General features: G+C 38.1%; 1 protein-coding gene across 3 annotated transcripts in view; it reads left to right on the plus strand.

Annotated features, from left to right (window-relative positions):
- GRIK1 (glutamate ionotropic receptor kainate type subunit 1) overlaps nucleotides 1-18,526 on the plus strand; it is a 163,585-nt gene that overhangs the window by 70,076 nt on the left and 74,983 nt on the right. For all 3 annotated transcript variants that reach the window (XM_032208041.1, XM_032208042.1, XM_032208043.1), the window contains exon 2: nucleotides 16,039-16,206. In XM_032208041.1, coding sequence (XP_032063932.1) covers nucleotides 16,039-16,206 — 168 coding nt within the window. The remainder of the gene's footprint in view (nucleotides 1-16,038; nucleotides 16,207-18,526) is intronic.

An 18,526-nucleotide genomic window follows, 5' to 3' on the forward strand; every position in this document is an offset into this window, starting at 1 on the left:
CCTATAAGAGATTTTCTGGAAAAAATTGTGCTTGGTCAATGGAAGATTTTGGCTTCAATCACATTGTTTGCCTAAAATAGGTAATGTTAGATCAGGAAAAGAAATAAATAATAATAATAAATTAATTAATTAATTAATTTGTTTTTTAAAAAAAAGAGGGAATATAGTCCTGTGCAGACCCAATGTTGAATGGAACAACCAGTGAGAGGTAGAATCTAAAAGTGTATTTTCAGAGCAGCACAATTTTAAGTGTGCACAACTGCTAACATACTCATTGCACATAACAAGCAAATCTGTTCAAGATGGAAAAATCTGCATAAAGATTACATCTCTTTTACAGGAAACTGATAATGCCTATTGCACTTCTCATGTCTTCTTGTTATTTCAGCCAAATTACTGCTACTGAAATCTTTTCTAATGCAAGAGTAGACTACTTAGCTTTGTGGTAAAAATCCAAGTATCATTGCATGCAGTCATGCTACAGCAATTTCATTTGCAACCAAGCATAAAGTAGAATACATTCTGAATTTTCATTTAAAACTTGTTGATAAGCATGGATGTAAACACATTTGAGTTGTGTGTGTGTGTTTTTTTTTTTTATTATTATTTTTATTATTATTATTATTTTTTGGTTTGTTTTTTAGGAAATTTAGGAGCCTTTCACAGACTCCGTATTTGTTGCACAAATCATATTCGGTGCACATAGCTCTTGAAACATGGAGGAAAATTCAAAACACTGTGAATAAGAAACAAGAAAGAGAAACATATGTAGCTGCTACAGTCTTTTCCAATCATGTTTTATACTGAATTCATCCCTAAGAATCAGTTAGTAAGTTCGAGCACTGGTATGCCTGAGAATGATTGCTGCTGCAATAGGCATTTCTATGTATGCACTAGATGCAATTGCTAGGCATTTCATGTTAGGGTTTTATCTAGTTAGAAGTTTGCTGGGTCAACACATCATGAATTTGGTTTGCATAAAAGATACCGCTTTAACAGCTTTTGTGTCTGATTTGAGTGGGGGCCTCTGAAATTCACAGACTGATGTTAAAAGGAAATCATAGAAATTAAAAGTTTGGATTCAAAGAACATATCTGGACATTCAGCATTGAGAAAAGTGGTGATACAACATGGAAAGTTCTCTAGTGCAAGAATTTCTGGAGTTAAGGCCCTTATATCCTATTTAATTTAGGCCCCAGGATGCACAGGAATTTCAAAAACATATATTTCAAACCCATCTCCATCTGAAAGCTCAGCACTACTGGGAATGCTTAGTTTCCTCCACACATTCTAAGTATTTTCCAATCAGTCTGGTGAGAACAGGGGTTTTTGAAGAATATAAGTTCTGAGGGATAAAAAAAAAAAAAAAAAGCATTACAAGAAAACAGTGTTCCTCTAGTTGTTAGTAGCTCCAGTTCAGGTTCCCATTCCAAATTTCCACTGAAGTTGCATAATTTAACATTTCATAAAGTTGTGATCAGGTGCAGATGTACTGTGTTTACACTTGTTATTTTAACATTTGCAAATGTAGATGAGAATAAGATATTTTTCAGACACAAATGGCCCTCAGTAGTTTCATGAATAGAAATGTTCCAGATTGATAATTACCAAGAAAGCTTTAAATTGCAGGCATCTCAACTAAGTGTCTTTTCAAGAGCCAACCATCATTATTATAAAGAAATATGGCAACTCAAAGAGCAGGTGCTGATTAAACATTACATGTAAGAGTGGATCGGTTGCAAAATCTGCAAGCCCATCCTTAAAGATGTAATCCTAGATGAGCCTACTTAGATGTTATACTTTACAAGACTGAAAATGTATCCTGATATTTTTCTTTAAGGCACCTGCTATGCTGAGGCTGCGATATAATAATATCTTGTTGAGAAAACTGTCAGCTCATTTTCTATGTGTTCCTTTTGATACTTGGGTATTTAAGGATGAAACTACATTAATGTTTGTAAGAGAGAGACTGAAGGATGGAGAAAAAATATATTTCTATAAACTTTAAGGAATAATAGATAAACCCTGCATAAAATCTGCTTATTTCATCTTGCTGGCATCTTACAAAGCATGGGGGACAGTCAGGGAAGGGCTCCCAGTGGTGATAGGACCTCCAAGAGGGTCAAAACAATTTATGCTGTAGGAAACCTGGTGACATTTGGTTTTATATCTGTCCTCTACTCCAATAAAAGACTAAGGGATGGAGGGACTTATTTATTTTACTGAAAAATCATTTTAATCATGTCTTTTTTTTAAAGGTTGTGGTTTTAAACCTTACATTCATATTTTCTTAATTAAATACATTATGTGGTCTGATTAGCTGATTGCAGTCTTACCTGTATTTTGCCACTCTTTCTAGAAGAATGCAAGTTTTCCAGTCCTACTGCAAAAGTCTCATTTGTAAGAGAGATCACTAAAAGAGGCTTAGGAAAACTTTTCTGCTAGGCTAGCCACGGCCTTAACATCTGAACATACTCTGTTCACAGAGGGGCTTTATGGGCTGGAAGTCCTTAGCCTTTTTTTTTTTTTTTTTTTTTTTTTTTTTGTCAGAGTTCAAAAGCTCTTCCACAGTATAATCTCTTCCTAATAGACATGTTACATAGTTCCCCTATAAGCCAAGACGAGCTCAGCAAGCAGTGTGTCAAGCTGGCTATGTTTTATTAATGCATGTCTTCTGGATTCTGAGCATCTACCTTTATCCATAGCTATAAAACATAGCTGATGCTTCCCTTTGCTGAAGTGTTACAAGAAATGCCATCATTTATGTCTGATCAGGACTGAGCCTACTTGGCTCAATTCTCCATCTCTGGAACAGTGGTATTTAAATGGCTATTGGGCCAACAGCTGTTTGCACCTAAATAGTGCTCAAGCAGACCGTAGGGAAAAACAACAGCGATCCTGGGGCCACAGTTTATGACACTGCAAGTGAGAGGCTGTGCTGGGGGATAAGTGAGGGAACAGTAGCTTTTCTGCACTGACCCCCTTCCTACTCTGCTAAGGACCTGCACCTTACAGGATCAGAGATGTGGCCAGAAGAATATGGTGTCAAGAAGTTTCCAAATACTGCCTCTGATGTGCTTTTGAAGCTGAATCAGGAAGATGTGAAGGATAAAGGAAGGATAAACACACCAAAACTACAACAGATTTCTTGTTTTCTGCCTGGTGTTACCCCATTGACCACATTGGTTGCCTGAACTGGTGGGGCCACAGGCTCCAGTCATGGGACAAGATTTTGGCAGGGTTAGTGAAAAGTTCCAGTGGACATTTGGCTACCATGGGAGAAGGAAAAGATGCTGACTGTCACAAGTAAAGTCCTCTCCACTTTAGAGTAATTATTTTAATTCTCATCTCCAGAGTGAGAGAACCAACCTCAGCCTTAGACCAGTCTACCCCAGACAGTTGTTGTGTATCAGAAAGAAACAAAGCCAAAATTCACATTTACAGAATGTGTGGTGTGTGACAACAAAAGCTAATGTAATCTTTGTGTCTTTAACATTTAAATTCTTGATCCACTGTGAGGCTGTTCTTTTTTAAAACACAGTGTCCATAATAGTCTCCAAGGGGATATCTCTGCTGTAGCTTGCTAAGCAGTGGGCTCCTTGACACACCCCACCAGAGAAACCCATGTCAATCATTTCTGGATCAATAGCTAGCATTGCCTTTAGGGGAATTTTAACAGCTGGATTTCAGAAAGAGAAGAGCGATTAACTAAAGTTAGAGTGCAAAATGTTTTCCCTATTAACTTTAACCTCTCTCCTCCTCCATTTCTGTTCTGGAAAAGAGGTTCTTTTGGACAGTCTGTGATCTGAGTTTATCCATGCTTTTTCAGGATAAGCTCAGATTTCTTCAGCTTTATTAAAGACCTTACTTTCATAAGCATCTTACAAATAACAGTGCTTAATGGGCACTCACAAAAAGAAAAAGTTTATATTTTTAAATATATAAACCTGATGTTTATGCATAAAAGGGCTGTTTACTAAATAATGCACATTTGAAAGAACAGTCAAGGATTTTGAAATCTGATTTTCTATTTCTGTTTAAGAGCTTGAGAAAAATGGCTAATCCTTAAATAGTATCACTGCATATACAAACTCAACAATTTCTTCATGGCAAAGCTATATCCTCACAGCTCAGGACTGCTCTCCAGCTACAGTAAGTAAACTCTTCAGGGATTCAGCCAAATGAAGCTATACATCTTTCTATGGGTCAGCTGCTGTCAGAGTGCAGAAAAATAAAGTGAAGTGGCAGTACATGCTGTATTGATTGCTGCTTTCTGGGAAGTGCAAGATCTTGTAGCAAATGCAAAGGAAGGTGGTAAAGCACTTTTTGCACAGATGTGCTTCCCGTTATAAGCAGGTACCTACATGAAAGCATGTGGCAAAAAACCCTCTGAAATCAATTTTCTTTGCCATTGTTTTAGATAAGGTCTCTATTGCTCTATTTGGGGCAGTTACTCCTGGTTTTCCTCAAATATAAAGTACTATTACTTTGTATTTGCAACAAATCTGACTATATTTTTTAAGCTTTCTAATAGTTCTGAGGTAAATCCAACTAAAATCAGTAAGGAAAAACTTCCAGCAAGTTCTGCAGCTCAAGGACATCAGTCTTTTAGCCTTCTTTCAGCCAGCTTTCTTCCCATTATCCTCATCTACTTATATTTTTGTGATATTATTTCCCTCTTCTTCTATTCTTTAATATAAACATTTTTTTCTCTCTGTAATTGGTCTTTCTTCTCTACTTTCACGTTGTTTTTCCATCCCTTTTCATTTTCAGAAGCATTTTGTAGTCCAACATATGATCAGCAATTAATGTGACAGGATGTCTGAAAGGGAAATCCTCTGACCCAGGCAAATATGTAGGAAAAACATACCTGTGAACTAGTGCTCTGAAAAATTTAAAGAGACACCAGAAAGTAAATTTCTCTTCCAGTGGGAGTATTTAAATTGTTACAGCTTAGTGGGAGAGATGCTCAGCCATGAGAGAATTTGATCAAAACCTATTGAAATTGATAGAAACATTTACTTTCTTCAGCAAAGTCTTATTTCTGCTGAATTAATGACAGAGAGAAAGACTAACTGCTACTTTGCTGCTGGAAGCCTTAAATTTTTATTTATTTATTTATTTATTTATTTATTTTTGTAAAGATCATTGTTTCTGTAGAGTTCTAGAGTCCTGGAGTGTTTTGTTTTGCTTTGTTTTGTTTTGTTTTGTTTTGTTTCCCCACAAAAATCAGGAAGCAGGAGGATGACAGTAAAAACTATGAATGGATCCAGCTACAGAGCTATGGTCAATGCAGAGTTAACAAACCCATCATCTCATCTCATTAATTAAAGGAATTAATTACAGAAATATTCATTACTTTATATCCTGAACCATCATTACAAGCATTTTGGTAGTGCTCACACTGAACTAAAGCATCCACTTGAAGCACCCACCTTGCTGGGTAAGGGCTTCCTCATTGTCCTGCTGTCAGCACAGCTCACTGCAGCATGATTCTGGCAGATATTACGGAGTCCTGAAGAGAGCAGCTCAATTCATAATATACTTAATGATTAAAATATGGCTCTGTTGAAGGTGGAGGCTTGATTTTCCGTGTACTTTCACAACATGCAGCATACCACCTGTGCGCAGCACTGCAGACTTGATGGTGCACATGTGCAGCGGGAAAGTGGGGTGCTATAAACCTGCACACACTTCTTTTTGTGCCCTTTCTAGGTGCACTGCTCCTGGGGAAAACATCTCACACAAAATCAAAGCCCATTCTCTGCAAGGCTCATCTGCCTAATTCTAGCTCCAAGAAGAGAAGGGAAACAATTCTTATTCCCTTCTCCTTGCTGCATGACCAAAAATAGCATCAGATGGGACCCAATGTTGCATGTGTAACTGGGTAATTAGAACCAATTTTCTCCCTCTCCTGTTTTTCTCTCATTCTAAATTAATGCTGCAATGCATGGATATCTAGTTCACCCAAGCAGGTATGGTTCTGTGGGAGGAAGAATAACAAACAATGTGAATAACATATGTATTATCTGGCATTTTTAGTGCCTGCTGACTATCCTCTGCATCAAGTAAAAACAATAAAATACAGGCAGCAAGACAATAATTTTTAAACTACTATCAAATAAAGAATTTGCACTTCTGAAATGATCCTTTGGTTTCTTGCTAGTACTGCTGCTGTATTGCAAGAGATGTGTCAATCAGGTCAACCAGTTGTTTCCCTGTAAAAATAGAAAAAGTTCATTACTTTGAAATTCTTTAACATGAATCATGCCAATTGAGCCTTTGGGAAATATCTCTACACTCACAAACTGAACTCAGACAGATCCCACTGGAAAAGGCAGATCTTTGTATCTTAATAAACTCAACTTTTTATATATGTACATACACACATACATTTATCCCTTTGCTTTCCAAAGGATAAAAGCATAGCTGCATGCAGTAGCTCACTAGTGTAAAGACAATTATAAAAACCTGTCCCCAACTCTTGTAGAGAATGTCTTGGATAGAGGGATGTTTTAGCATTATCTAAGATCCTTTCCCTTCTTTGAACCCTTTATCTCAGTCTTATAACTGAGATAACTCAGTCAGTTATCAGGTCTTGTTTTCTGGGAGTTCTGCATCTTGACCTGACGTGAGTGTTGGTGGCTCTGCTGCACTCACAGCACTTACACCAGTCTGTGCAAGGGCTGAAACTGAAATGTGGTTTCTACCACTTTCATCGCCGTGCAACTAACGCACTGACCATGTTGCATGAATGTAACAGAAAGTCTGACTCTCTGTGAGGGTTCAGTCTAAATCAATCCAATTTTGAATCAGACTTCAAAGCTTGAAAAACTATACCTCGCCTCTTGTTAAAGCTGGTAGCAAAGTCTCCACAGAAGCTGCAGGAATTCACTCAGGTCCTAAACATGGGCCCAGAGGTGGATTTCATTTGTGCAGTTTTGAACCTAGGACCATCAATTCGTCAAAGTGACCTTTATTATAATAATAATAATAATAATAATAATCATCATCATCATCATCATCTAACCTCAAAAAACAAATCTGATCTGAAATTTTTGTAGTCTGGAGATGCTTGCTATCTACAGAGACAGCAGAGAAAATAAACACAGAGGTGAGGGTAAGGGACACAAGTAATCCTGGTGAAAACCAGAACGTTGCATTTGCCTTTTGTGCCCGCTTTCTCTTTTATTTTTGATTTGGAATGCTGGAAACAATGAAGGAGGAGTGGGGAAAAGGTATGGGCTTCAAGTGTTGTTTGAAGTGCATCCCAAAAGGAGGAGGCTACAGAAGGATGAAAGGTTTCAGAGAAAGGTTCCAAATCCAGGATCAGGCACAGGCAATGAGATGGCCGTGACATTTGGCAGGGTATAGAAAGAAATCAAAGGCATGATGGGCAGAAAAACAATCTGGGTGAATGCAAAGATGGCAAATGCTGAGGTAAGGACTGGGGCTTCCAAAAGGGAGGGAAGAGGCTGAAGGAAAGAGCAATGCGTGGAGGACTTCCAAGGCAGTGTTTGAACAGATTGAAGAGGGAGTGATGGCAGAAAAGTCATTCAAGCTCTCAGCTTCACTGTCTGTAAAATGAGGATGATAATAGCTGCCTAACTCAAAGGTCCCTGTTGCAAGGCTAAATTCACTCGTGCAAAGAATGCTAATGTGTTTAGTTTATATTCTGTGAGCTGAATGCAAAACCCATGCATTTAATTCCATTAAAACCTAGGGGAGTAAACCCATTTCAGCCTGGATTTGTGAAAGTAAAATGCAGTTATTGTTGGTTGTAGAATTATGATTGTTGATGATTATTCCTGAGAAACTTTTTTTTTTTTTCTTTTTAATTCACACATAGAGCAGTTTTTAGGTCATGTATAAATTAGAGGTAATATCCAATTTCTGGACTAATCTTACACAGTTGTTGAGCTAACTTTAAAAAGAAAGATACTGTTAAACTGTCTGCTAAAGGTAAGCCTGCAAGTAATAACCTGTTTGGTTATTCTTTCCCTGTAAGATGAATGCCCAAACTTAGCTCTGTGATGAGCACACTTGCACTGGCTCTCAGTCAGGCTCTTTGTGGCACAGGAGAAGTCCTCTGATAAAAGGCAAGGATGGAGAAAAACACTTGGGGTGTTTTCTATCAGCAAGTGCTTCCAGTCCCAGCAGCACCCTCTTTAACTGTGTAAGTGGACATTATTTGCAGGAAAATTCTTTATAAGTACTGTTTCGCCTAGCTCCATTTTGGAATAGCATCTATAGCCCTACCACTCCACTAACCCCACTGAGAGTCAGAAGTGTGTGTGAGCCCACAGCCATTCAGACAGCAGAGTGGTGTGAGTCCGTGTCCGTATCGACTGAGAACAAGGGCAAACTGTATGTTAATTTTGCTTTATGAATCTCCTACATTAACCTGGCATCAGCAACGGCTTCTCTTTCAGGAAGCCAGTGACATGTAGCTGCACAGTTATTAGGATTTGAACTCTCATTTCTCTTCAGTGGCAGACAGGTGGGTTTTAATGAGGTCTCATGGACCTCATGGTGTTCAGACAGTGCTGAGAAAAACAGGGGAGTCTTCTCGAAGCATTAGTCCCTCTGGGAGATAGGTGTTTCTGGAAATCCTGCTAGAAAATCACCTTCACATCATGGCACTAGGACGCCATTGAAAGCTGTCAGTGTCTCAAAGCCTCAGGCAGTGACTTCCCTCGGGCCATGTGCCTCAACATCGCTGATTCTGTGTGTCCTCTTGTGCAACAAACATCTCCCCAGGGAGGCGAGAAGGTGCATGTCACACTCAGTCTATGAAACTAGGATATCCTCTGAGCAAGGAAAGGACACTTGGACATCAGCCACGTGGAAATGTAGTTTTATACTTAATTGGAGAGAACAACTTTTTTTTTCCCTAGGGAAGAGAAAAATTCATGTGTCTTTATGAAGAAAATCGTATTTTCTAACTATATGTTTCCATTCTTATTTGATTGTACCTTTTAATATTTCAAACACACTGCATGGTCAGTATGTTTATTTTCAAATAGCATTCTTTTGCTATTTGAATGTAGAATCTGAATAAGAACATAAACTACATATGGCTTCCGAGGTTTTTAAACTCCTGTCTCTCACTTTAATTTCTGTCATAATATCCAGATACTTTGAATTAGTATTAATATGCTTACTACTGGAATCATGTGTATGTATAAGTAGCTGTGCTACTCTTCTTAAGTTGCTGGAACTGCTGGACGTAGGACAGAGGTGGTACACTAAGGGAGGAAAAGCTGTCAGCAAATAAAAATCCCAGCAATATGTATTTTTAAATCTCATTGTGTCTGGTAGCTTTACCTATGGTCCTTGAATATTGTATCTAGTGTTCAACAGCTCTCCCTTTTCTCAGTTTTAACAACACAAACACGATTTACGTCCAATGCCAGCATTTTTCACTGGTCAAAAAGCAGAAGGAAATACTTTAGTGATAAAGAATTTAAAAATATCTGGAGGGTGGTTCAATAGCAGTTACATGCTGTGCAAAGGAGGTTAACCACTGGTCCAGTGTGTAAGCATGGGCGGAGACCTGCCATTAACTTGCCTCATGCAGCCACCAGTGAGCTGGAGAGACTCACGGAAAATTTAATTGGGAAATCTGAAGTTTTTCTAACAAGATAATAAACATAAGAATGTTCCAGAGGAAGATCTAAATTTGAAAAATAACTGCTCTTTTGGCATGTCCATGGCAACCGCTGAGTTTCAGGCTGTTTTAAGGGCAGAACATGTTTTTTCTCTTTATTCTCCCTTAGGTGTCAGAGGGTAATATAGACCACCCTCAAAAAAACAGTTGTATTTTCACACCTCTGTTTTGCAGGCTATTAGGACTGTTTTTCTCTGCAAGCCAACTTCTCATCCAAGTTGCTTTCTTCAGTAATTTAGTAGGGAGTACAAAATTTAAAAAAAAAAAAAAAAAAAAAAAAAAAAAGAAAGGCATTGTTCTTATGTTAGCTCTAGAATAGCTAAGGAAAATCTCTTCAATCAGGATACAACTTTAAAAAATATATGTTTTGAGAAGTTAGCATTTAACTATTTAGCTTTGAAAGCATCAGATAATACCACTGACTGAAATCACAGAAATTCTTTCATGTCTACTCAGGCAATTCTGTGTTCATGCAGCTAAAAGAATGTACTAGATCCACAGTATTGGGACTGAAATTTGTTAGTGAGATATTCTGCACTGAGGAAACCCAGCTAAAAAAAGACTAGGTTGATAACTAACATTAGAAAGGTCAACAATTTTTAGCTGTTGCTGTTTATGACTGGTTTTAAAGTGGGGACAGAGATTTTTTCCCAATAATAATCTTTTGAGCTGTGCCTTGTCTTGAAGCAAAATGTTGATACCCATTCAGAGATATGGAAATCAATTCAGCCATGACCTTTTCTAAAACTCTCAGTCTGTGATGACCCCGTTAAATGGAAACGCTTGCTCAGAAGGACTGAAGCTACTTTTTCAGGTGCCTACTGAGGTGTGCTTTTATATTTTTGACATTTTACTTGCTGTAGGTTTTTTCTTTTTTTTTTTCAAAGGATGAATGGGGCTGATGCTTTGTCATATTTGTCAGTTTGACTTGCATCCCTTGCTGTTTTCTGAAGAGGAGTCACTCATGTGGCTCAGATCTCATTTCTGTCAGAGTAACATTAGAAAATAGTCATTTTTCTCTTACTTTCCATGGCTAAATTAAAAGCAGGGGAAAAAACAGCTTTTTTCTTCAGCCTCTGAGACATCACTTTATAAAGTAAATGCAGAAAGGAAAAGGTTTTTTTTTTTTTTTTTTTTTTTTTTTTTTCACACATGTTGTGCACTGAAGCAGGATTATCTGTTAAATGAACATGACTACTGGGTTCTCCCACTGATGTGCTCGCATGTGGCTGATGGAGAGTTACTCCCTGCATGCAGCATGATTGGATAATGTACATCTGGCTTTGCCTCTCTGCAGCCTGCAAGCAATAGGGCATGTGGGACCAGAGCACGGGAACACTCCTCAGCCACATATGCTGGCACAGCCCTTGGGAAGTTTTGACATAAGAACCAGAGCAGCCCCTATAGGTCTTGCACTCACCTGACATGGGGTACTCAGCTTCCAGTTGATTCAATAGACTGAAACCTGCACATCATGGCAGCAAACACGGCACTGCTGCAGAGCCATAAAATCATAGAGTACCCCAAGTTGGAAGAGACCCACAAGGATCATTGAGTCCAAATCCTGGCTCTTCACAGGACCACCGAAAAATCAGACCATATGTTTGAGAGCATTGTCCAAACACTTCTTGAACCCTGGTAGGCTTGGGGAGGAAACCTGGGGAGCCTGTTCCAGTGCCCAACTACCCTTGAAGAAAGGACAGGCCTGCCACTGCCCGAAGTTGGCTGGAGCTGCAGCAGAGCATATCCTGGCTGAGCTACAGGGGAGGGAGGTGAAAGGGAGGACTCAAAACCCAAGCTTTCTCCCATGTATGTGCTACCAGTGGCCTACCTTGAAAACCAGTGCTTGTTTTTGTGCTTAGCAGTAATAGCCTCATTTCTGGAACATCATTTATATCTTGAGTTAACATTGATTTTTTTTCCCTTCCCTTGTAGAACCCTTTGGTTAATTTGTTTTTAAAGTGTTGTACAGTAATTACTTGATTTAAATGAATCATCTGACAAATGGGTTCTTCGTCAAACTTGTCACTTACTCTGCTATTTCTCTTTTAACCTAGACCTTACAATATATTCTGAGCTTGACTGTAAGTCATCAGCAGACCATGAGAGAAGAGAAACTATTTACTAAATTGCTGGATTTCATTAAGAGTATATGGATGAAAACACAACAGAATGAAACAGACAGATTGTATTTGCTGCTTTGTTTGTGATGCAAATTTATAGACTGATTCAGCTCTTTTTATACCCATGGGTCCCAACAGAAAAATCAGTCTCAAATAAGTAGTAGTTCAAGGTTTTCCCAAACTTCACTTGCAACAAACAATGATTTCCTCCATAAACTATCTCATGGACTTTGTTCATGGGCAGCAGGGCCTCTCTCTTTGTGCTTACTTCAGGGTTTAACCAAGAGAACATATAGTCAAATAAACATTTATTGGCTTGGAGAATGATGCTAGTGGTCTCAAAATTTCCCTATCATAGGGGTGAAGAAGGGGATCACTATCTTACAGAGACTCTAAATGGCACCTTGTTTAACATTGTTGTCGATGGAAGGAAGACAGGGACACTCAATATGAGTCATCAGCAAGCTTCATTTTATTGCCTGAATAGCCTAACTTTTATAGTGAACTTAACAGGGGCGGACGGTGTTTCACACAAATTATTGGTCAAAAGCACTCAGACAAACAACTACAAGAAAACAACCCCACCTGCAAGAAAACAACCCCCTTGTGATTAGCAGTCACATAGACCTTGTCCTTGAAGCCAGCTACTGGTAACAATATTTTTCTGAATTCCTCAATTGGGCAATGTGGGAACACTGTCACGGGAACTTCCCATAGTTGCCCTGGTAGCTTGGTTTGCTCAGCTACAGCAAGCCATGAGATTTTCTAAGGCCTGCTCCTGGTTGCTTAAGGCAAGCTCAGATTGAACAATTGTTCCACGGACACATGTCCAGGCCCTGTATGCCAATTCCCAACATAACATCTCTACTTCAGCTAAAAGAATGGCTGAAGGAAAGCTCTGTAGGAAAGGATTTGGGCATATTAGTGGATGAAAAACTGAATATGAGCCAGCCATGTGCGTTTTTCAGCCCAGGAAACCGACTATATCCTGGGCTCCATCAAAAGAAGTGGAGCTGGCAGGTGGAGGAAGGTGATTCTCTCCCTCTGCTCTTATGGAGTAGGGGAATACTGTATCCAGCTTTGAGGCACACAGCACAAGAAGGACATAGAAGTATTAAAATGAGTACAGAGGGGTCTGCAAAGATGATCAGGGGGCTAGAGCACCTCTCCTATGAAGACAGGCTAAGGGAGCTGAGGTTGTTCAGCGTGGTGAAGAGAAGGCTCTGGGGAGACCTTACAGCCGCCTTCCAGTACCTAAAGGGGGCCTACAGGAAAGCTGGGGAAGGACTCTTTGTCAGGGAGTGAAGTGAGAAGACAAGGAGTAATGGCTTTAAACTGAAAGAGCGTGTATTTAGATTAGATACTAGGAAGAAACCTGTTACTGTGAGGGCAGTGAGGCACTGGCACAGGCTGCCCAGAGAAGCTGTGGATGTCCCATCCCTGGAGGTGTTCAAGGCCAGGCTGGATGGGGCTTTGGGCAACCTGGTCTGGTGGGAGGTGTCCCTGCTCGTGGCAGGGGGGTTGGAAAAAGATGATCTTTAAGGTGCCTTCCTATCCAAAATGTTCTATGAATCTGTGATCCTATGAACTATATTTCATGCATAAATTCTGAATGTTGTGACCGCCTGTTCTGTTCCTACACAGACCTACCCAGTCTTTCTCACCAATTAATTATAACATGAAACCAAAGTTCTCTGTAAGTGCATTACTGACATGTTAATATGCACAAAAGAAACCTGGAAAATGTGTTGAAAGGGTACCAACATATTGATTGTACAGCAGACTGTTAGAAAGACATATCTGAATACATTTGAAGTATACACAATGGTGCATATGCTATTTTGATTAGTTTGCTTAGCAAAACTTTCATGCTATCCATCACTCCTCCTTTCCTTCTACTTCTTCCCTCTGCCCAGTGAATTTCAATTTTTTTTAAGGGGACCAAGCAAAAACTCTGCAAATTTCTGCTAATGAAATATAAATAGTTCCTGCATATACATCAATTAAAATTAATCTCAATTTAATAGACAACTGATTAGAGGTTTGGAAAAAGTCCTAGTCCTAAAATGAGAAAACGTTTGCATTTATGCGTAAGCATAGGACATGAAGACTATCTCATGATATTTGAAAAAAAGTTATTTTAAGCTAAACAAGCAAACAAGCAAACAAAATGAAAAAGCACAGCACAGTAATAGTTTTCATGATGGAAAGATTTTTTGTTATCATCAACTGTCTAATTAAAAAGTTATCTCAAGCTATTGATTATACTCTGTGGATTCCACCTTGCCTCATGAAACAATGTTCTGCTAATCCTAGTAGGGGTCCAAGCAAGACACAACAGGTGTATCTTGCTGGCCTAAGAACAAACTGACATTATTGCCAACTGAAAACACTTGTCTTCCACAGATGAAAGGAAGAAAAGTAAATTTTATTGAATCAGAAAAGAAGTAAGTTTGTTGGGTTCGTCATTGTCATGAGGAATTATAGGCTCTGAAAGATCTATCTAACTAAAATGAAAGTCTGAAATCCATTTAGTAAATGAAAAAATTGGTTAAGTTGCTAGAATTGATTAAGTCACGTTAAGGTGCTGTTACATATGGTTTTGAGAAATAACATATAATGCTGCGTATTCAAGAGTAGCTAGAGATTACATTGCCAACTTGGGTTTGATAGTCTCCAGTGTTTTCATTGCTGAGTTAAAATTCAAAACAGGTTTTAATTCCTCTGTGTTTCCATTTCCTGATTATCAGCTAATGACTGCACTATTCCTACACTGGTGACATCAAAATTGCAAGAGATTGCAGCACATTAGCTGAATACATTCTGATGCTCAGAAAATATAAAGCGATATCTAGGGCTCAAATTTCACATGGGGAAATGTGAAAATATGTAAGTGAGAAATCCAAAGTATTCTCTAGTGACTTGCACTAAATGAGTAAATTATACTTGCAAAATCAAGTACTGAAGCTGGAGATTGCTGTTTAAAGGAGCTATTTTTTTTCAAATTAGCTGTGTTTGTTATGCATTCATCAAATCCCAGTGCTCCTAGATAGGCTGAATATGTTGTTGGCATAATATAGTCTCTAGAGGCTAGAGGGAATAGACATCCTAGTATAAGTGGGATGGTATGTTGGCTTGAAACACAAGCACCTTTCCCGTCTCAGAGTACATGCCAAAGTAATTCATAGTGCCAAAACTAAAATTCATTCTTTACAGGTCCTCTTCTGTAAAACTTATTTTCATGTTAAAGTTCTTATTGATATCACTTGTTTTAACAAGGAGCAAGAAGTATATATAATTTCAATTTGAAAGGTAGAAAACAAGTCTTAACAAATTGAGCAGTGCTCAAATAGCAGTTGCCCAGCTGAAACTGCACAGAAGGGCTGGGACACCTCATTGCTCAAATAGTTCGGAACAGATGTTAATGGAAGAGTTTAGAGGAACAATAGGAAGTTGAGAGCAATTATGCTACATGCAGCACTGGCCTTTCAAGGGGGCTTATAAAGCAGTCATGATGGTACTGGTAGACACCACATTACTGGAGACATCACTTATCACTTTGGCACAGAGGCAGAATCTTCTGTGGGAGCAGTATGTGGCTCAGATGCTTTATATCAACAAGTTCAACTTGTACAGCAATGAGCTTTGATAAAGCAAAAATATTCACCTGTTCCCAAGAAAACTGAGAAATGGCCAACGTTTGTTGGTAACACGTGAATAATAATTAAAAAAAAAAAAAAAAGCCCTCTTAAGGCAAAGACCTCAAGTGGAAATTTTCGGTCCATTCCTACTCCAACTACATATCACTTGTGAATGTGGAACTTGTACTGTCAAGATTTGTAGAAACACTTCAGAAAATATCTCCAACACATCCAAGCTTCATCTCTAAACATAGATTACACTGAGCAGGAGGAACAAGACCAATAAATATGACTACTGCTTTTAGTTGGGAACTTGACAGAAGTTTTTGCAAGCATTTAAACATTTTACTACAGAAGCCTGAATGATAAACATGTATCGTCTTTCACAGATGTTTGCCTAACCAGTATTCATAATACTGCGTTAACCTACACTGACATTGTAGATAAAAACTAATGGTCCAATGTGCTTTTGCTTTTAACAGCAAGTTAAACTGTTTTACTTTATGAACAGTCAGCTTATTGTTGCTAATAATTTATTTTTCTCTTTTTTATGTACAGTGATGAAGAGGTGAATAATACTTCTCATTTATCTCTGTATCAACAGGAGGGATCTTTGAAACCGTGGAAAATGAACCTGTTAATATTGAAGAATTGGCTTTCAAGTTTGCAGTCACCAACATTAATAGAAACAGAACTCTGATGCCTAATACAACATTAACCTATGACATCCAGAGAATTAACCTTTTTGATAGTTTTGAAGCCTCGAGAAGAGGTAATTATCTCAATTACTGTGTCAGTAACATACATGTTCTATACTACCTTTCCACTGCCTGATCTTCTGTTCCAATTGTAGTATGTGTATACAAACAGTAACATAAAAAATATATTTCAAAGAGAATTGAGCTGGAGTTGGTCTTGTCATCTAGTTTCTGATAAAACACCTACATCCTGTCTGCATGCTAAGAGCCCCAGATGGAAGGAGACAGGTCCAACCAGTTTTTCTTTCCAAAAAATAGATTTGCCACCTGGAATTTTGCAGTAAATCACAGAATCACAGAATCATGATCACTGACTAACAGGGAGCACAGTGGGATGTCACAACCCATAATTAGCACATGCACACAGATATCCATTATTCATAACAAATGATTTCTATTGTACCTTAAAGAGCAGAGGCCAGTAGTGCCCCAGTCCTGAAATATTAACACTTCAGTGGGTTAGACAGAAGTACAATTTCTCTGTTATATATAACTCTAAGACATGGAATGGACAAGTTTGGAATTTTTTGCATATTGTTTAGTTTTCCTAGAGGGAAAAGTATGGTCCAATTATTTGAATCCAATTTACTTGCAAATGTAAACAGAAAAGGTGAAAAACACACAACTTTTCTTAGGCACAGTGTATTTCTTCACCTCTAGGAGGCAACGTTGAAGTTTGCTAAGATTTTATATTCAGCAGTCTAGCTATTGGAATTATATGGTGTGCACACAATCTATGCAAACAAGTTAGGGAAAAGACCCATAAGTCACCAAGACTTTGCAGATGTGTTTTGCGCTTTATTATAACATCTCTTTCTGTAAAAAGTACAAGATATATTTGGTCTAAGTTAAAAGATATGTTTACTATAAGGCAAATGAAGGCTGAAAATTAATGCACTTCAAATCATGAATCATGTTAGAACACTGTTAAGCTTTTGTTTTTTAAATGTTTAAGTTACTAAATTCTCCTCATGGCACTTTAGTTTCTTACTGAAGATTGGGAAAAAAATATTTTCAAAGAACATCAAGGATAGCTTTAAATTCTGTTTATTGCTTTTTTATTTTTTATTTTTTCAAATATATTCTGGAACTATACGCTATCAAAAATCAAATACTCTGCATTTCTAATCCATATAATCCAGACCTCCAGAGAGGATTTTACATTCCCTCTATAGTGAGAATCTCTTCTGTGACTATTGTGAAAATACTTCAGTGTCTTCACCATTTAATCTGTAGGAAGGAGTTCATTACAAATATTTTTGTAATTCTACACACTAAAGCACAAGGGATCCATGCAGACAATAGTAATTTCTTCTCTGCATGAATTATTGATATTATTTATGCAATTTCACATTAAAACCTGTTATCCTTTCAGAAGGCTTCTGAATTAAACCTTGAAAGCCTGTGCATTTTATGCTGTCTGTAAAACACCCATTTGTAGACTGAAAACAGAAAATAATTGATTTTCTGTCATATTCTATTACTATCAGACACTAAATATTAATTTAAAATATCTCTGTTCACTGTGGGTGTTCAGATACTTAGTATTTCATCCAACAGCAGTAATTTCTAGATTTTCCACAAAGAACTACCTTACAAAGAGTACGACATTGCAACTCAGTGCAGAGGTTTGTCTCAGTCCATAAATACCTTATTAGAAACATTTGTGGTACATTTTACGAATGGACAAAGGTAATTAAAATTACTTCATCTTATGTCAGTTAGCCTGAAAAGACATGGGAGGGGAAGAAAAATAAAAAGACACCTACAGAAGGGATTCTTTTCTAGAAATACTAACCACATTGGATGAGATACAGGCACAATGTATCAACAAAGAAGCCTTTGTTGATAGTACCATCTGACTGATTTGGAAAGGTATTAAAATATAAGTGATGTTGGCTCTTTATTTCTCTGTGTTGTTACTGAGGCCTTTAGGCTTTACTGCATCTTCTGTAAACACCAATTATGGAGCGCCATGAATCATATTGCCCTTTACTGTTTATATTACTTCAGTAGCCTGAAATTAAAGCAACTCACATTGGTAGTAGTTTGCCAGTCATGGGGGGAATCTGTATGGTGTCTGTTGTGATTCCATGAACATATTCGCTGACACACTGCCATGAAACTTAATTCATGTGACATCCCTTTGGCAAGCCCATAGTCAGAAAGCTCCTGGTTTCTCCAGGATAATGCCATTCAGAGAAAGGCAATTTGGGAATCAATGCAATCTGAAAGCAATGGACAGAGAAGTTGTTTTGTTTTTTATAAGCTGGTTCTAGGATATATTGCTAATCAGTAATGCCATTTTCAGGGACCATTTCCAAGTGGGTCTTG

The sequence above is a fragment of the Aythya fuligula genome, chromosome 1, assembly GCF_009819795.1.
Source record: "Aythya fuligula isolate bAytFul2 chromosome 1, bAytFul2.pri, whole genome shotgun sequence".
NCBI classification, from domain to species: domain Eukaryota; kingdom Metazoa; phylum Chordata; class Aves; order Anseriformes; family Anatidae; genus Aythya; species Aythya fuligula.